Raw genomic sequence first — 21,470 nt, forward strand, 5'->3', positions numbered from 1 at the left:
ATCACAACAACTTATATCCCATTTTACCCTCAAAAAAAAAAAAAAAAAAGCAGCAAGAAAGGAGGCTTCTTATGTTTGCTGTTAGGGACCTTTTGTTCTTTTCAGATTTCTCATGATCTACACCCCCAATAATTACATCAGAGTCCTCAGTCATCCTAGACTCCTGGGTACCTCATTCCATCTTATTTCATAGAATGTATTTTCCAACATCCTATATTCAAATATCCTAAATTGTATAGATTATATTTATAGATTTCTCAGAGAAATTTCCCCCTATATTTACCTTTGTGATTGTATTTTATGTGAATTTTCTGTTTATATTCTTTAGTCATTTATATATTGAGGGGTCTCAATATTCCTGCCAATTTGTATGAACTCCTTATAATAATGTAGTTATTAATCATGTCATATTTCCATATTTTCTCCATACTTTACAATGGCTTATGTCATGACTATGGAAGAGAGGTTTGTTTCAGTGTTTTAATATTGAAAGCCTACAAGCTACTGCTTATAAAGAGTATTCAAGAAAAAATGAATTAAAAGTTGGACAAACTACGCAATCTTATGTAATTTTATACAGATTTTTTCAAGAGACTTTCTTTAATCATATGCAGAACAGATTATAAAATTTATTTATGCTTATTTACTGTTCTGGTGTGCCTGTATTAAAGTGTTGACAGTTTCCAAACTGAAATATACCATAAACAAGGATGGTTTGTGGCCATCAGATAAACTACATTGTATTTTATTCTAAAGTTAGTATTCCATAATGCCTAGACCATCTTCCAGACTTTTTCTAAAAGCAGACTCTCAGAAGAAAAGCCATGTACAAGTTGTAAAGACTAAATCTTTCAGATTGTGAAGCCGATTAACAAGGTTTCCTCAACAATATATAAAATTTGTTTTTTAATTATGACCAAATATTTAGTCTTATAATAGGGCAAAATACTGATGTTTTTATTTTCCTCAGTGTGTTATCTTTTGCCAACGAACAACATAATTACACCAAGCAAAACAGTAACTCCATTTTGTAAATGCTCTTAACAGGAGTTTGGGAAAATTAAAAGACTGTTGCCTGTTAGAATGGCTATTACCAAAAAGATAAGAAATAACAAGTGTTTGTGAGAATGTGGAAAAATGGGACTGCTTGTGCACTGTTGGTAGGAATGTAAATTGGTATAGCCACTATGGAAAACAGTATGAGGGTTCCTCAAAAAATTAAAAATAGAACTATCATATGATCTAGTATTTCCAAAGGAAATGAAAACATTAATTTAGAAAGATATATGTAACCCCCCTGTTCACTGCAGCATTATTTACAATAGCCAAGACATGGGAACAACCAAAGTGTCCACTGATGGATGACTGGATAAAGAAAATGTGGTGTATATATATATTCAGCCATAAAAAAGAAGGAAATCTTGCCATTTGTGACAACATGGATGGACCTTGAGGGCACAATGCTAAGTGAAAAAAGTCAGACACAGTGGGATAAATACTGTATGATCTCATTTATATGTGGAATCTAAAAAAAAACAAACAAAAACCTCATAGACACAGAGAAGAGATTGGTAATTGGTGGAGGTGGGGTTGGGGGGTGTGGGCAAAATGGGTGAAGGGAGCTAAAAGGTACAAACTTCTAGTTATAAAATAAATAAGTCATGGGGTGTAAAGTACAGCATGGTGACTACAGTTAATAATAATGTATTGTATATCTGAAAGTTGCTAAGAGAGATCTTAGAAGTTCTCATCACAAGAAAAAAAAATTGTAACTATATATGGTGACAGATGTTAAACAGACTTATTGTGATGGTCATTTCATGATATATACAAATACTGAATCACTATATGTACACCTAAAACTAATATAATGTTATATGTTAATTATATCTTAATAAAAAAGATTGTTAATAGGTAACACAACAAATTAACTGGGACAGCTAATTGTTATGACTAAAATAATCTTTTGTTCAAAGTACCTCTCAAACTATTCAGCAGGAAATAAGGGAAAGAATGATGGAAAAAAAGGTTTAAATAAATAACAGATTCTATATTTAGAAGGAAGGATAGAATCAGAAAACTCAGCATTTTGCAACTTTCAGCAAAATAACAGATTTAGGCAAGGATCATCAATTAATGCTCAAATCATTGACTGAAACATTGTTGGGAAACAGGGAATTCATGTGGTCTCAAAGGATCACATCATGGATTATTTATTAAATAAACAGGAAAAATACAGTTCTAATGAAACTGCACCTAGGTAGCAGTTTTACAGAAAATGTTTACCTAGAATCTAATCATAAGGAACAGTCAGACAAATCCAGAACGTGGGACATTTTATGTAATGGCTGGCCTGGGATCTTGAAAGACAACATTTAAAGAAAAAAAAAAGGCTAAAGAGACATGCAACCAAATGTAACGTGTGAACTCTGAGGACTGGATAAAAAGCAAATTTGAATATTGACTCTATATTATATAGTATGGTAGTACTGTTAATCTTCAGTATCATATTATATATACATAATCCTATATAGTTACATAGGAAAATGTCCTTATTCCTAGGAAGATGCATATAGAATATTCAGAGGTAAAGCATCAAGATAGCTGAAACTTATTTTCAAATGGTTCACACTACACATATGAATTTAAATATCAGTAAAACTATCACAGCAATTAAGCAAAATGTGGCAAAGTATTTATAATTGGTGAATTTAGGTAAAGGATATACAAGTGTTCATTATACCATTCTTTGAACCTGGCTATAGATTTGAATATTTTCAAAATAAAGAGTTGGGGGAAGCATGTTTTATGTTTATGTTGGTAATATTCTAAGCCTGGAGTAGTATGACTCAGTCATATAGTAAGTACACACAGACACACATACCATTCCAACATTTGGTAACTCGTTCATTGCTGATGTCTATCTACATCAGCTAAACAATTCCAGATGTAAAATTGGGGGGAAGAAAGAATAGTTTTCAAAGGATTTGTTTGCTCCCAACTATCTGGTGTACATCTATCTGTTCCTGGCAGCATGTACTCTTCTCACCCACTACTCCCAGTGACCCCAATCTGAACTATTTTCCAAACAACTCACACTTTCCAAATGAAGCCTTTGTTCATGCTGCGTCCTCAGTCTGAAACACTGTTCCTATCCCTTTGTCAAAATCTTACCCAGACTTTAAGGCTTAATTCAGATTCTTCTTCCTCTGTGAAAGTCTCTTCTAGACTGTCACCTATTCCTTCCAAATAAAAGCAATCACCCCCTGCCCTGTGATCTCTATACCTCTTCTGAAACACATCCTCATTCTTTTTGCATTATTGTCACTTATTCCCTAAAGAGGGAAAGTTTTGTTTAACATGTTGCATAGGATAAAATCCACATTCCAGAATAATGTACGAGGCTCTCATGGCTTGGTGCCTGCTTCCTTTTGAGTCTTAAGTCTTGACACTCCCTTCAATGGACCAGAGCTACAATATAAGCCAATTTTTCACTAGGGACGCCTGGACCTCTAAGATCCAGGTCTCTCAATTCCATGGCCTATGAAGGAGCAAAGCGCTCCCCAGGATTCCTATGAATTCCTAGGGCTTTGCATTCTCATACAACCTGTAATGCTAGTGACTTCTCCAGGCTACCACACCATCTGCTTTCCTTTGCATTTTACCTGATTACAAAATTTAGCCCCTTCTAAATTTTGGGAAAATAAACCAGAACCTTTCCTGCAAAGCATTCGTGAGTTTGGCTGACTTTTGAGGGAGATGAAGGAGGATTTACATTTTCATGATGCTACAACTTCCCTGAAAATTTAAGTACCCACCTGCTCTTTGCCTCACTGAGGCCCAGTCACTCCATCTGGTTGGCTCCTCTTTGCTTCTTTCTTTGTCTTGTCCTCCCACCTTCCTCTTTTTATCCCTCCCAGAAGTAAAAGCTTGGCACAGCCAACCCCCAGGACTTTCCCCCCCAAGCATTTAACAAGGTATTAAACAAAACAAAACAAAAACAAAACCCTGCAGTTTATTCCTTAACAGAAATTCTTAGATCAGCTTTTCAGATATTTAAAAAATCCATGTAAATCTAATCATGCCATGCTATATAGTTCCATATACATTCCATACTATTTCATACCTCAATGCTTTTGCACATTCTGTTCCTTCAGCCTGGAATGTCCTGCCCTTTGTAGCTTTCTTGGCAATTTACACTTCCCCACTCATGACCCTCCCCGCTCATGACTCTCCTCCATGCAGTCTTCTCTAATCCAAAGTAGTGCTCTCATCTTTCCTCTTTGGTTCAACCACTGTGTACAGTATTTACCTTCCACAGGGTTGTAATGATCTAGTGTACATGTCTGTCGTTAATGCCAGACTATAGGATCCTTGACAGTAAACACTGCACCTCATTGACCTTTATACTCCCAGCTTCTATCCCAGAGCCTGAACAATATAATACATGCTAAATAAATACTTATCGAATGATGAATTAAGAATGAATGAATTTTACCTAGACCTGAGATGTAAGACTTTCTAAGGTATAAAGAAAGACTGTAAAATGTTGGAACCATCACTTGCTTCACCTTCTAATTTGGAGCATTTATAAGCTTCACAATGCCAAGGCATCTTATTATCTGTCCTTTTAATTATAGCCATCCTAGTAGGTATGTAGTATTTAGTATCTCACTGTGGTTTTGATTTGTATTTACTTAATGGCTAATGATATTTAATTAATTAAATTTTGAGGCCATACATTTTAATGAACAACCATAGTGATGAAATGTGGCACTCCATTTTAATACTAATTAATATTTTAAAATAATTTTGAACAAAATGGTAAAGATATTATAGTCTGTTAAATGTCATATTTAACAAGTATACTTCATTACAGCTCATCTTTAAAAAATTCTAACATGGCTACATAGACATAAAAAAAAAGTGAAAACTTCAGAGAAACTATTCAGAGATAGTTTCATAAGACAAATTCCACATCGAATAATAAAACATATTTAGCTATTATCAAGTACAGGGCAAAGAGAAAAACTTTGCATCTCTTACTTGATATTTTTGTTCAAACAATTTAGTTTCTGTTGGGGTAGTATCTAAACTCCAATTCTTCTAACATGAATAAAACAGCATCCACATCTGGAACCCAGACCACGTGTGATGGCTTCACAGGGTTTGCCCATTCTTTGTTTTGAAATAAGGAGACAGAAAACATAATGTGCTCCTAGCAAAAGAATCCACATTTGCAATAAAATTAAAAGTATAAATGGAGTGATTTTATTTTTGTGTGGTATACAGGACTGTTAAATGAGATTAGAAATTGCAATTTAAACAGTGGCTTCAATGAAGCAGAACTTCAAGCACTTTTCTCCTTGATCTGGCTTTTGTTTTTGAAAAATGAAAGGGCCTAATATGTACATCAGTGAAAAAAGCGGGATATAATATTTGCAGGACCCATTTTCAATTACAATCCAAATGTGGTTTTTATGATCAATAAAATGTAAACCAGTCCTGCAAATAAAATGTAAAAAGGACAAATCATATACCATTTCTGGCATTTTCCCTGCCAGCCAGCTCTGGGACCATAGAATGAGGAAAATGGTCTAGGAAGCATATCTAACAGAAATAGAAAAGTAATATGATCCTGAATGCAAAACAGGAGGATGGCATCTATAATGCACATTAGTCAGTTCCTTATCTGAATGTTGTGCCAGTTTAGGGCAGGAAGGTACGGAGAAATGGGCCAGCAAAACCACACATAAAAAAATGAAGGGCTAAAAGTACAATCTGTATTTTTTTAAGATATTTCTTCTCCCTCCAAGCAGTTAAACATAATAAAATGAGCTAAAGATTTTCAGATGTTTAGGCTAGACATAAAAAAGAATTTATTGATAAATAGATTCATTAGCCACATGAAGTGTCTTCAAAACAAAGCTGTAAGCTTAGGGGTCTTTAAGGTTTCTTTATATTGATTCGTATAACATTTACCTGGAAACAGAAGGCAAGATAAGAAGTTTCCTGCCTCTGGGATTTCTAACACTTTTTGTAAAACATTAGAGACAACCTGAAAATTTTATTTAACAATGCTGTCTAACCAAAGTGATTTTATGATTTGTTAAGTGTAAAGAAATAGAAGACAGGAGCTAAATTTTTTTTTAGTTTGCATAATTGTTATCTCATTGGAAATATACCTTCCATACTAAATTATAATCATCAAATAATCTTCATATTAAACATTTTTAGGGTTTGATGACACTTTCCAGGCATAAAAAATTAAAGGAACTTTATCTGAGTGTGATAAAATCACTGATATTGGAATTCAGGTAAGATAATTACAGTTCTTCATTAAAGAATTAAGATTGAAAATTAAGCACAAATCAAATAATCTTTGTAGGTCACAACAGAAAAAAGAAGTGGATTGGAACTGTAACAATACATATGTGATCCTGGTTGAGCCAAGATTAACATCTGCCAATAGTCAGGTCTCCACAGCCCAAGGTGACTGAGAGGTTTGCTTTCCCATTTTTCTTGTCTACTCTCTCCCTTCCAGATGTCAGACTTACAGGATAACTAGGGATGGGTTGACATTTTACTTGTAGAATGATGAACTGCAATGTGGTAAAAGTCTCATATAATGGAAGTGTTCTGTAGATAATCTGTGTTATATCATCTAACCATAAAAATTGGGGGACTCTGAAAACATATACCAGGTACTTAACAATTAGGGACTTAAGTTACTCAAACACAGCTGGTAGCATAGTTTACCAGGATGGAAAGCATGAGATAAGTAACTGGATAGGATAAATGATTATGTGCTCAAATGGTACTTTAAGAACTCATGAGAAGTACATTTCCTAGACCTGGTGTTGAGTGATATATAGGAAGTCATCAAGTAGCTATTGTGAGTAAGCCACATGTAATGTTTATCACAGCATTAAGCAACTCAATTTGCTGTTAAAAGAAGAAAAGTTGCAATCATATGTCACACATGTATTGAACCAGGGCAAAATCTGGTTACTTATTAGTAAAATAATGGAAGATAACATTCTTAAAGGGAACTAATAATCTAGGGATGAGGAAACTGTTAAATGCATCAGAAACTCCATTTAAAGTATCCTGAGAGTTCAAAACCCCAAGCATTTATGAAAATCTGGGGCTAAACTCAGAAAAAAAATTTTTTAAACAGAAACCCTTATTGAGATAAAAGGATTTATCTCACATGTGGAAAGATACTGCAAATGATGGCTGAAAAGTCCACCAGAGCATGGCAGACTTGAAGTTAAGCTCTCTTCCATGAATTTGAAATGGACTTTGCAAGTCCTAACATTACTAATAGAAGAGTGTTAAAATATTATATGAACTGGTGGGCTATAGAGAGGGACAGGCCAAACGGTGCTCTAGACTTTAGCATAGAATTCTAGTGTTCTGAAGCTCAAGGAATCTTAGAACCAGTTAAACCACTCTGTACTTTTATAAGTGAGGAAACTAAGGCCCAGAGGGCTTAAATGATTAGTCCAAAGTCCCATGCCATCTCAGCAAACTAATCTAACTCATCTAGTTTTACAGAAACGAAGAGTAGAAGTGGAGAACTGCTGTTCTAAATGGTTGATTGGCAACATGACAGTGGGGAAAATTGTTTTCAAATGATTTTTGCTGTATTTCACTGCATCTGGACAATGTAATGGTACTTAAGAGGAAAATGTAACACCATTAGGGAGTCTCCTTTTAGAGGTATTAGTGTCAAGCAATGTCAATCTCCCCCAGTTTCAGACCCTGGTTCCAAAGGTTCTAGCAGGTTCCTAAGAAATCTACCTAGTAGTACATTCAATTGTATAAAGTAAAAAGAACAAACACTATCTTTCAAAACAAAGATCCCAGAGAGGACTAACAACTTGCATATAGGACAAGATTGTAACTACAATAACAAAAGGGGTTATAATGCATGTAACCCACTAGAAGAAAAAGCCAAGAGGTTCCTGTAAGGCTAAACCATGGTTTACCTACTGCAGTTCATTTAAGGATTAAACATGCATTTACATAAAACTTTATCCATGAATATGATCTAGTCAGGCTTTCAAAAGGTCTTTGACAAAGTGATAGAATAAAGTTTATTAAAATAAAACGGTTAAGTGTTAACATTTCTAATATTGGGTTATATTTCTTATATGGTGATCAGTCACATTTGATGAACAACTACAAATCATTCAGAAGTATTGAAACCTACCACGGTGATGACATACATGGCCTCTTAATATCCATCACTTATTAATTTTAAAATGCTTCTTTGGATGAGAGAGAGGGCTGACCAAAGTCTGAGGCTACATATCAGGAAGCCACTGCTTTCTGCCATTTATCTTTGAGTCTACAGGTTCCAGGCCTTTTTATATTCATTCTTTGGAGCCTGAAAAATCATACTATTTTTAGGTGCTCTGAGATCTTAGATGAAAGCATTTACCCATATGCTAACTATATGATCATACAACTGAGTTTGGCCTAGCTCTAAAAAATGTAACCTTTTAAAAATTGGTATGTATTGATTTTCAGTGACCTAAAAGAAAATAAAACAGGGGGAATACAAGCACATGGAAATACAGAATAATTATTAGTTGCATAAGATCAGCTGTTCTATTCAAGTTCATGAAAAAAAATTTTTCTCTTTCTCATCATCCCTCTTTTTCTCCTCCCTGCTTTTGGAGTGTGTGTGTGTGTGTGTGTGTGTGTGTGCACTCGAGTGTTGTGGCATTTAACCTCCTTTTACCTCTTCCAAGGATCCAAGGTTCACACTTCTGGGCATGTAGTAATCCTTCTCCTCCTTCCCTCCTCCAGCCCAATTATTAAGTTGCAAAAGAGATGAAACAAAGAAGGGGGAGGAGAAAGTGACACATGAGTCAATTTCACAATTCCTTACCTGGATTTACAAGAGAGGGGGAAGAGAATAAACTAAGGTGGTTAAACTGAGATGTTTAGGTTATCCTAAATTTATCAGGAAATTTTTTCTTATTACTTTAGAAGGTAACTATAGGAGATTTTCTTTTTAGCTTAAAACATTGAAAACTACATAATGATTTAATGAGAAAAAGGAGGAGATGAGCATTTTTACCCTGATTTGGTTTTGCACAAATCATGAACATTACAGGAATAAAAAATTACCTCATTTTAGTTTTACTGGAAACCACAGCACATGCAGTTTGAGTGTCTGGAGCCTCAGATGTATTGACTTTTTAGAATCTGGTTTTAATTACTTTCCCCAACTTTAGTTTTGTTCTGAGAACTTTAGACATTCAATGATCATGTTAAACTAAAATTATTTGGTGCTCTTGAAAGACACATTTATTTTGGAAGCAATGTTTGATACAGTCATAATTGAGCATTTCTTAAGAAACCTTTTCCTTGAGCATTTTGCGAATTTAAATAACAGACTGTCAAGTTTGGCAAAAAATTGGTCTAACTGGGATGTTACAATACAAATAAGTTGGAAGCTCTGTCTTATTAAGTTGTTTGGATAGAACCAAAGGAATAAATAAAATTATTTACTCTAGTTGCTTTTTACATTCCCTTAATCTAGTTTTTATTTCTCACTCCCTTTTTTGGGGAATGAAGTATGCTATAAATACATTAATGCAATATCCATACATATGAATGTGCATATTTTTCTTTATGCAGGTATTTGAGAGTGAAAACCTTGGCGATTGACCAAAATTTTTTATTATTTCAGTTTTCATATGTTGAGGTAGTTGATTAAGATACAGCAATAGTAGCAGGATACAAAATTAATGCACAGAAATCTCTGGCATTCCTATATACTAATGATGAAAAATCTGAAAGTGAAATCAAGAAAACACTCCCATTTACCATTGCAACAAAAAGAATAAAATATCTAGGAATAAACCTACCTAAGGAGACAAAAGACCTGTATACAGCAATAAAGAGGAGAAAATCAGGTTTAGTTATGTCTCACCACAAGGACTTACACATGTATGTACACACTGAAAATATGCCTGTGTGTGTTTACATGTAAGTATGTATGTAAATGTATACCTATGTGTAGTGTATGTGTGCAAATTAAATATTTACAAGTTTCAGCATGTTAATTACATATATTTACATGTAAATACATGTAAGTATATACCTAATTGTCTAGCACATGTGTGTAAATTAAATATACGTACACATCTTAGTGGTTGTTAGACTACATGAATATGTCAATGTGTGTGGATATTTATTATGCCCAAATTGTGTATAGAGATGTTATAAGATTATTTATTTCTGGACTAACACCAAATAAATGATGGTCAATATTCAAGACAAATAAAATTAGTTTATTAAAGAATTACCTTTTTGTTTATACTTTAACTTTAAAAATTAAATATCTATGTAAATGGCAAGGCTCTTTTTCCTACAGTAAGGAAATTCAGAATATGCTCTTAGAAGAAATAATTTTTCTTTTTACAAACAAAACATTTTATTGAAGTGCAGTTGAATTATAATGTGTGAATTTCTGTTTCACAGCAAAATGACAGTGATAAATTTATATATACATTCTTTTTCTTTTAACATCCTTATTGGAGTTTAACTGCTTTACAACGCTGTGTTAGTTTCTCCTGTATAACAAAGTGAATAAGCTATACATATACATATATTCCCATAATCCCTCCCTCTTGCATTTCCTTCCCACCCTCCCTATGCCATCCCTCTAGGTGGTCACAAAGCACCGAGCTGATCTCCCTGTGCTATGTAGCTGCTTCCCACTAGCTACCTATTTTACACCGGGCAATGTTTATATGTCAGTGCTACTCTTTCACTTCGTCACATCTTACACTTCCTCCTCCGCTTGTCCTCAAGTCCATCCTCTATGTCTGTATCTTTATTCCTGTCCTGCCCCTAGGTTCTTCAGAACCATTTTTTTTTCTTTTTAGATTCCATATATATGTGTTAGCATATGATATTTGTTTCTCTCTTTCAGACTTACTTCACTCTGTATGACAGAATCTAGGTCCATCCACCTCACTAAAAATAACTCAATTTCATTTCATTTTATGGCTGAGTAATATCCCATTGTATATATGTGCCACATCTTCTTTACCCATTCTTCTGTCGATGGACACTTAGGTTACTTCCATGTCCTGGCTATTGTAAATAGTGCTGCAATAAACATTGTGGTACATGTCTCTTTTTGAATTATGGTTTTCTCAGGGTCCTTCCCAGTAGTGGGATTGCTGGGTCATAAGTAGTTCTATTTTTAGTTTTTCAAGGAACCTCCATATTGTTCTCCATAGTGGCTGTATCAATTTACATTCCCACAAACAGTGCAAGAGGGTTCCCTTTCCCCACACCCTCTCCAGCATTTAGTGTTTGTAGATTTTTTGATGATGGTCATTCTGACCGGTGTGAGGTGATACCTCATTGTAGTTTTGATTTGCATTTCTCTAATGATTAGTGATGTTGAGCATCCTTTCATGTGTTTGTTGGCAATCTGTATATCTTCTTTGGAGAAATGTCTATTTACATCTTCTGCCCATTTCTGGATTGGGTTGTTTTTTTTTGATATTGAGCTGCATGAGCTGCTTGTATATTTTGGAGATGAATCCTTTGTCAGTTGCTTCATTTGCAAATATTTTCTCCCATTCTGAGGGTTGTCTTTTCGTCTTGTTTATGGTTTCCTTTGCTGTGCAAAAGCTTTTAAGTTTCATTAGGTCCCATCTGTTTATTTCCATCTCTCTAGGAGGTGGGTCAAAAAGGATCTTGCTGTGATTTATGTCATAGAGTGTTCTGCCTATGTTTTCCTCTAAGAGTTTTATAGTGTCTGGCCTTACATTTAGGTTTTTAATCCATTTTGAGTTCATTTTTGTGTATGGTGTTAGGAAATGTTCTACTTTCATCCTTTTACATGTAGCTGTCCAGTTTTCCCAGCACCACTTATTGAAGAGGCTGTCTTTTCTCCATTGTATATTCTTGCCTCCTTTATCAAAGATAAGGTGACCATATGTGCGTGGTTTTATCTCTGGGCTTTCTATCCTGTTACATTGATCTATCTTTCTGTTTTTGTGCCAGTAACATACTGTCTTGATTACTGTAGCTTTGAAGTATAGTCTGAAGTCAGGGAGCCTGATTCCTCCAGCTCCGTTTTTCTTTCTCAAGATCGATTTGGCTATTCAGGATCTTTTGTATTTCCATACAAATTGTGAAATTTTTTTCTGTGAAAAATGCCATTGGTACTTTGATAGGGATTGCATTGAATCTGTAGATTACTTAGGGTAGTACAGTCATTTCCACAATGTTGATTCTTCCAATCCAAGAACATGGTATATCTCCCCGTCTGTCTGTATCACCTTTAATTTCTTTCATCAGAGTCTTATAGTTTTCTGCATACAGGTCTTTTGTCTCCTTAGGTAAGTTTATTCCTAGGTATTTTATTCTTTCTGTTGCAGTGGTAAATGGGAGTGTTTCCTTAATTTCTCTTTCAGATTTTTCATCATTAGTGTATAGGAATGCCAGAGATTTCTGTGAATTAATATTGTATCCTGCTACTTTACCAAATCCATTGATTAGCTCTAGTAGTTTTCTGGTAGCATCTTTAGGATTCTCCATGTATAGTATCATGTCATCTGCAAACTGTGACAGTTTTACTTCTTCTTTTCTGATTTAGATTCCTTTTATTTTTTTGTCTTCGCTGATTGCTGTGGCCAAAACTTCCAAAACTATGTTGAATATTAGTGGTGAGAGTGGGCAACCTTGTCTTGTTCCTGATTTTAGTGGAAATGGTTTCAGTTTTTCACCATTAAGAACGATGTTGGCTGTGGGTCTGTCATATATGTCCTTTATTATGTTGAGATAAGTTCCCTCTATGCCTACTTTCTGGAGGGTTTTTTTTAATCATAAATGGTGTTGAATTTTGTTGAAAGCTTTTTCTGCATCTATTGAGATGATCATATGGGTTTTATCCTTCAATTTGTTAATATCGTGTATCACATTGATTTGTGTGTATTGAAGAATCCTTGCATCCCTGGGATAAACCCTACTTGATCACGGTGTACGATCCTTTTAATATGCTGTTGGATTCTGTTTGATAGTATTTTGTTGAGGATTTTTGCATATATATTCATCGGTGATATTGGCCTGTAGCTTTCTTTCTTTGTGACATCTTTGTGTGGTTTTGGTATCAGGGTGATGGTGGCCTCATAGAATGAGTTTGGGAGTGTTCCTCCCTCTCCTATATTTTGGAAGAGTTTGAGAAGGACAGGTGTTAGCTCTTCTCTAAATGTTTGATAGAATTCACCTGTGAAGCCATCTGGCCCTGGGCTTTTGTTTGTTGGAAGATTTTTAATCACAGTTTCAATTTCAGTGCTTGTGATTGGTCTTTTTATATTTTCTATTTCTTCCTGGTTTAGTCTCAGAAGGTAGTGCTTTTCTAAGAATTTGTCCATTTCTTCCAGGTTGTCCATTTTATTGGCCTATAGTTGCTTGTAGTAATCTCTCATGATTCTTTGTATTTCTGCAGTGTCAGTTGTTACTTCTCCTTTTTCATTTCTAATTTTATTGATTTGAGTCTTCTCCAAGACCCAAGAAAAATCTTGATGAGTCTGGCTAATGGTTTATAAATTTTGTTTATCTTCTCAAAGAACCAGCTTTTGGTTTATTGATCTTTGCTATTGTTTCCTTCATTTCTTTTTCATTTATTGTTGATCTAATCTTTATGATTTCTTTCCATCTGCTAACTCTGGGGCTTTTTGGTTCTTCCTTCTCTAATTGCTTCAGGTGTAAGGTTTGGTTGTTTACATGAGATGTTTCTTGTTTTTTTTTTTTTTCGATACACGGGCCTCTCACTACTGTGGCCTCTCCCGTTGCGGAGCACAGGCTCCGGACGCGCAGGCTCAGTGGCCATGGCTCACGGGCCCAGCCACTCCGCGGTATGTGGGATCTTCCCGGACTGGAGCATGAACCCGTGTCCCCTGCATCGGCAGGCAGACTCTCAACCACTACGCCACCAGGGAAGCCCTGTTTCTTGTTTCTTGATGTAGGATTGTATTGCTATAAACTTCCTTCTTAGAACTTCTTTTGCTGCATCCCATAGGTTTTGGGTCGTCGTGTTTTCATTGTCATTGGTTTCTAGGTATTTTTTGATTTCCTCTTTGATTTCTTCAGTGATCTCTTGGTTATTTAGTAGTGTATTATTTAGCCTCCATATGTTTATTTTTTTTTCAGCTTTTTTTCCTGTAATTGATATCTAGTCTCATAATGTTGTGGTCAGAAAGGATATTTGAGATACTGTAGTTATGAATTCAGTTTATAAGTTAGAACTGTGGAAATTGTATTTCAGCCTTTGAAGCAGCACAAAATAGTCTTCATTATAGAAAATAGTTCTTGGTAGCACAAGATTTTTCTGTAATTATCCATTGGAAACCCCACCCCACCCCCAAACAGAAGTTGGTAGCAGGATTAATCAGAATGTAATGAGGCAAATAGTCAAGAGATGGTGTTATGAGTATGCACCATGAGGTGAGCTTTTTTGAGACTGGGAGCTGCCACCTGTCGAGGTGGTTTAAATCAGGATTTTGGCAGAAGCACATTATTGTGACAGTCAGTAAATGTTAGTGAAACTCAGTCTCTTCTACATACCCAACTTAGGAATGCAGTCATTAAGCCCCCATACTGTGACTCAGCTCATAAGATACAGAGAAGAAATTATTTAACTCACTAAGCGATTTGGAAGTTGTCTTCAAGATTGTTAACCCACAGCAAAATTGGTTGATACATGGGATGGAGGTCAAAATTGGTAATTTTTAATATTCTCTCCATTTTCACTATAAAAGATTAAGAATCTCAGTCTAACATTTTCTGAAAAAAGAAAATCAACAGCATTGATATATGTGTAATTCTGTAACACTGTAGCCAGAAGAGCATATAATAATCTTATCAGTAGGGGGGAAATGGAATTTCATGAATGATTATGTTGAAAAACATCTGCAGACTTAAGTACTTAATACGACTTACATGTCTCTAAAGGAAAATATGAATTATAAAGGAGGAAAAGTTCTGACTTATTTCTCAGATCTGCACTGATTTATGCCAAGCATAATGCCTTGGACTCATCTTTGTGCCTCAGATTTTCCATGAGTGAGAATGCTACCATGAATGTATCATAGACCTTGTAATCATTTTTATAAGTTATTCTTAATTTAAAACCTCTGAGAAAGTTTAACTTCAAAGAATATCAGAGCTTTAAAAAAAGGCTTAAAGCAGAAGTGATTCAAGCAGTCCAAGATATTGACAGATGCTACTGAAAAGGGTTTGCAGACACCAAGAGCCTTGAATCTCCCTTTGAAGCTTGTTTCATCTTTCAATAAACTATTCTTATTGTTTAAATATTCCTTCTTGCTTTACATTTTCTCCAGTTCCTTGAACTCTAACCATTCTCTAAGCAGAAAACAATGTTATCCTACCCCTTGCAACATAAGAATTCCTGTATTATTAAAATAATTCTTTATATCCTTGAAGATACCTATAAAGGGTTGAGCAAGCAACTAGTATTTATTGAGAACTTACTGTATTCTAAATATGATGCTTGTGAAAGGGGTATAAAAAGCTAGCAGGGTTCCAGACAGTACCTCTGAGAGACTTATTGCATTCTAATTGAAAAACTTGTTAAATCTGAGCTGAGCTTCAAGACCACCAATCCTTTAAAGCTAGATTTCCCTCTGCACCACACTAGTTGTGCCCTCTATGCTTGATTATCTCCAATGACAGGGACCTCAATATTTCCTGACAAAAGAATCTGAGCTGAGCTTCAAGACCACCAGTTCCAATCCTTTAAAGCTAGATTTCCCTCTGCACCACACTAGTTGTGCCCTCTATGCTTGATTATCTCCAATGACAGGGACCTCAATATTTCCTGACAAACTGCTCCTTCCAATTTTTGACATCACTTAGTTGCTAGAGGAAACAAATCTCCATATAAATTTAGCCACAAAACAGGAATGAGTCAAGTACTATAAGTGCTGAATCAGTTGAAAAAGACAAGTTCTGTATGAGGTCAAAGGAAAGAGGAATCACTGTTGGTTGCTGTGGTCAGAAAAAGATGATTTAGGGTAAAATAACCAATATCTTTTAGTTTTCTCCAAAGTACAATACAAATGTGCATCTTTATTATTACTGGTATCATATGCAAATCCCAATAACAGTTAACATTTACTGAGTGCTTACTACAGGCCAAGCATGTTATACTGTCTCTCAAGTAACACTGTATATACAATTTTATAGCTAGCTAGAGAATCTACTTTGTTCTAGGAACTATATCAGGTACATATATTATTTCATATAATCTACACAACTAAACTTTGATGTGGGTGTTATCATTTGCATTTTACCCGAAGAGACGTTGTGGCTCAGCGAGTTTCAGTAACCCATAGTGGCAGAGCAAGGCTTCTAAACCCACTATATCTGATGCCACTGTCCTAGTCTTATCTACTGTGCTAAACTGCCCCTCCAGGAAACTTTCCCTCTTCTATTAACTTACTAAAGAAAACAGGTGGCTGACTAGTTCTTTTCCAGTCTTCCTTTGGGCTAAAATAAGGGGAAATTGGCATACTCAATGGGAGGGAAGCCCACTGGTGGTTTTACCTCTGGAGTCATCCTAATGGCCATTACTGATCCAACAACCCAGGTCCTTCCCTCAGGTCTGAGAGGGAAATGTCTGATAGACATCCATTTTTACATATAAATAAGGAATGCCTTAATCCTCTAGGATTACTAAAATCTAATACTTTTAACTAAAAATGGTAAACTATCATATACCGAGGTCTCTAATTTAGTACTCTAAGAATTTGAGCTGCTTCACGATGAGGCTAAACTTGTAGAGTGATTGAGCACACGTTGATAGCTGTAATTCTTGTAATTTGGGGGATGGACTTTTCTTACTAGTATTAAGGTTATCTTGAATTGGTCATGGTTTCCAATTTCTACTCATCTTGACTTAAGATATTTTTGTTTCTTTCTTTCTTTTTTTTTTTTTTTTTTTTTGGAGTTGCGGAGCACAGGATCCGGATGCGCAGGCTCAGTGGCCATGGCTCACAGGCCCAGCTGCTCCGCAGCATCTGGGATCTTCCCGGACCGGGGCACAAACCCGTGTCCCCTGCATCGGCAGGCGGACTGTCAACCACTGCGCCACCAGGGAAGCCTGACTTAAGATATTTTTACAGTTACTGTTAGTTTACTTCTGCGGATCATTTTGTTCTTGTATAACTGAACTATAAAATTTGACCATTATTTCCTCATGGATTCTTCTTATCACTCAGGTTTTTTGTTTGTTTTTTGTTTTTACTGAAAAGTAGGAATGAAAATTAAGAACTCCTGAGATAAAGGGAAGAATTTCCATGATTTCCAGACCTTTTTTAGCCCTAAAAATTTCAGATGAACATTTTGGCATTTCAGAATAATGCTGGAGGGTAGATATTTTCCCTAATTTGAAGGAGAGGACACTGAGGCTCAGAAAGATTGAGTGACTTGCTAAGGTTTCAAAGCTAATAAGGTGGTAGAATGAAATTAAAACTCAGGTCAGCCTGGTTCCAAAGACTGTGCTTTTTCCATTATATTATACTGTCAACCCCAGAGTGTTTGCCTTCCAATCCTCATCTCCAGATTTCTTTTCCTCCACTCATTGGACTGAATATAACTCTAATAATTACTAACCACATGGGTAAAATTCCATTAGCGCTAACCTCAGGAAAACCAAATTCTGTTAGCAGGAATTTGAATATTACTGAACTGTTAACTGGTGTGTGAGTATCTTTTGTTATAAAGAAATTCTGGACATAATGGCTTTTGTTTGCAACAAAATGTAACACACCTATATTTTAGAAACTGAAATGCATATTAGGTAAATTGCTATGGGTAAGATGGCTATAGATGTACACAACATTTGAATAAAGACTAAGAAAAAGAAAAAGAAAAAGAAAAAAAACCTTTAACTTTGGAATCTCTTGCAGGCATTCTGCAAAGGCTCACTGATCTTGGAACATGGATGTCTCTTATTGCCCCCAGCTGTCAGATGAGATTATTAAAGCACTGGCCATTTATTGTATTAATCTCACATCTCTCAGCATTGCTGGCTGTCCAAAGGTATGTGCAGGAGTCAGCTCAGACATATCAGATTGAGGTATTGCCAAAGAACCCAGGCAGGGTAGCAATTAGCAGTTGGACTCACCAGAGAACTTGTTTTCTTTGCCATGTCTGTGGTATTCATTAGTTTTCTTCTTTCCCCAAATTGGAAATAGCTTTATGATTTCATTTGTGTCAAAGTAGAATCTGCAAGAAGTTAAAGACAACTCTTATACAAATATAAAAATGTGTCAAATATTTATTTAATTCAATGAGAGAACCAGCAAAATGGTAAAGTCAGTTCATAGAGCATTTGATCAAACTGGGTATTTACAGGAACTGAAGAAAGAATGTTGGAATATAATTGTTAGGTTAAATCCGAAATTGGTTAATGTCCTACAAGGTAATAAATCCATAACCTTGGAGTTATAGTTTCTACCAGACAGAAATAATTTGCATCTCTCCTGGGCAAAAATATAACAGAGTTTGGGCCCTAATCAGTACTAAACAGTATGTCAAACAAAAGCATAATTCCTTATAGAATTTCTCAGTTGGACCTGTTAAAACAATGTTCCGGTAAGACACTGAAAGGATATGCAATCATCTTTTGTCTTATTTTCAAGTGTTGGATAATTTTTCTTGACATCTTTCTTTGAAAGGAATATATACTCATTGCAAAATCTTTGGACTACATATAAAAGTGTGAAGGACAAAGTAAAAATTCAAAGTCATACCACCAACCAGGACATAACCACTGCTGCATTTTATACTTATTCTTCTAGAATTCTTTTCTATGTACAGAGATTATAAATAGTTACAGGTTTGTGCTTTGTCTTGTTTTTTAAAGAACAGAATCATACTTTCTATAATACATTGTAACCTACTTTCTTTTCTCTTAATATACTATGCATATATCCCCATGTCAAGAAATAGAGATCTCTGGCTCTGGATTAATATGGCAGATTGAATATACACACATAATTTTGTTCCCTCTTGAAACCCTACCAAAACTGCAGAAGAAGGGTGAGGGGTCACTTTGATAGGGAAAACAGTAGAGGAGACAAAGAGCAACAAATTTTGGAAACTTGAAAGTAGATGGACGAATTTAGCATACCAGAGATAGCTTTGAATCCTAAGACAACATAGAGAAAGCTGGGGAAAAAGTGGATTTACACCATAATCTTCAAACTTGGCAATACTGTGTACCTCTGGAACTAGCTTAAGAGGGTGGCTAGAATAAGGAAGACTGGGTTAAAAGTTCTTGAGAAGTAGACAGATCTCTAGATCTCCTCCTCTACTCCATACCTCTGGGCAACTGCCCCTCCCCACTCTCACCAGATTTGAGATGTATTTCCTACAGCCAGATTTCTCAGCCTTGGCGTTACTGATATTTTGGACAAGATCATTCTTTGTAGTGGGGGATTGTTCTGTGTACTGTAGGATGTTTAACAGCATCCTTGCCCTCTATCCACTATATGTCAGTAGCACCTAGCCCCCCACACCTCCAGTCATAACAATAAAAAATGTCTCCAGATATTGCTAAATGTCCTCTGGGAGGCGGGGACTGAAATCTCTCTACTATCTGCTCTCCAGATAATAAAACAGAAGGTTGCTGAGCTGGGAGACTCATGTATAATTGAGAGCTTGGGTACAAAAATGAAAATGGGAATTAAGTGACTAAATGCTGAACGCAGAGACATTCAGCACTTTTCCAACAGAGCATTCAGAGTATGGGTGCCAGATCTCTGCCTCCAGGCAGCAGATTGGAAGCCTCTTTTCTGGGGACTCTGACTAGCCCAAGATGAAAGATTGAAAAATACTGACATATGTGGATTTTCCAACAAATAAGCCATCTAAACCATTGAAGTTTAATGTAGAGAAGGCCCATATCATGCACTCAGACCTTCCAATCAGCTTTTAGCTCTCCATTATTAATCATGAGCAGACATCAAGGACATAAGAGACTAAACTTAAGAGAAAAGCCTCTAAAGTGGAAGATAAAGACCAAACCAAATTAACAGGAAAAACTTAGAGGAAGTAAAATACTCAGAGGGAAGAAAACTAAAAAAAATCCTCAGAAATTGCAAGGTTATTAACAACCTTGTCCTCTTCTATTGTGCACACTGATGGGCTTCTGTTTACCAAAGCATCACCTGACATTTCAAGATGCCTTCATTCTAGCTAGTCTAAAAATCCAGCTTCTCAGTTGTTTAGTCTGGATGGTGAGTAGATTAAGAAAGTGATGCTAGGAACTCCTGATTCCTCCATCATTAACTGTGCCACAATAAGGAAAAGGAGGCAGTGGTGGGAAAGACATGGTGAATCAGGACATTAATCTGAAAAATTCACAGTAAAACTCTCTTTGTTCAATAGTGTACTTGTTTAGAACTAGGGAAACCAGATGCCTTTCCGGTCAACATCAACTGGTTCTAGAAGTGAGCTGGGTCAAGGAACTCAGGACACTAGCAGCACTGACCATGAACCCTCTGCAGCTTGAGCAGTCATAGCTCGCAGGGTCCTTGCTTCCACTGCACACGGACACATGGGTAACACATGGCTCACTGGGAACTGCCTTGGCTGTAAAGCAGGCACAGATGTCGACTGGGCTTTTAAGAGGCTCCACTAATAAGGGAGGAAAGTAGGAGAATGAGAAAAGGAAAGACTCCAATGAGAACAGGAATTGAGGCAGAGAATTTTTTGTTGTTGTTTCGTTTCACTTTGGTTTGTTTTTTGGTAAGGAAAAACTGAGAGTTCCTTCTATAAATCATGAGGTGGATATTGTCTTGCAGCCTAGAAACTAAGGAGGATATCACACAAGTAAGATATTATAAAATGAATCACTCTACACTGAAGATCTATGCTGAGAAAAAGGAAGGGGAGTAGTTATTTCAGAACCTCAATGTAAGGGAGGATTTAGCTTTACCATCTATGCAGGTGAAATGAGTATCCTGATTCAGAAGATGTAGTGACCTTAAGTTGGGCCAATGTGAACACTCCTCACAGCCTCAGAAATCATAAGGCTGTGGTCCTGTCTAATATATTTCAGTTCCATTGCTTCTGACGAGCCATGAAACACATTAGTGTCTGGCTCATCATTCTAGGCTAGGTTTCCCAAAAGCCCATGGGTCAATCTTGAATGGCCATCTTGTCCACCTCCTGGAAGGTCCCTTCAACCAGCTCGCCACCAAGGTCAGTGAGTAGTACTGTGACCTCATCCCACCCAGCACTAAAATGAGAATAACATAATCTCTGCTCAGTAGGACTGAGATCAAGACCATGTATCTGGGAGTTAAGAGCATGGCCAGTCATCTCCACTTCCAGTTTCCAGCTCCCATAAGTCCCCAAAACATCACCTCAGTCACCGAACATTTGGGATTCTGATC

At 36.1% G+C, this 21,470-nt stretch overlaps 1 protein-coding gene across 1 annotated transcript in view; it reads left to right on the plus strand.

The window, feature by feature from the left end:
- FBXL13 (F-box and leucine rich repeat protein 13) overlaps window positions 1-21,470 on the plus strand; it is a 179,486-nt gene that overhangs the window by 149,990 nt on the left and 8,026 nt on the right. Inside the window, 4 exon segments of the mRNA XM_024738118.1 lie at window positions 6,238-6,277; window positions 6,280-6,317; window positions 17,976-18,007; window positions 18,009-18,108. Coding sequence (XP_024593886.1) covers window positions 6,238-6,277; window positions 6,280-6,317; window positions 17,976-18,007; window positions 18,009-18,108 — 210 coding nt within the window.

The sequence above is a fragment of the Neophocaena asiaeorientalis genome, unplaced genomic scaffold (genome assembly GCF_003031525.2).
Source record: "Neophocaena asiaeorientalis asiaeorientalis breed wild unplaced genomic scaffold, Neophocaena_asiaeorientalis_V1.1 scaffold170, whole genome shotgun sequence".
In the NCBI taxonomy this organism is placed as follows: domain Eukaryota; kingdom Metazoa; phylum Chordata; class Mammalia; order Artiodactyla; family Phocoenidae; genus Neophocaena; species Neophocaena asiaeorientalis.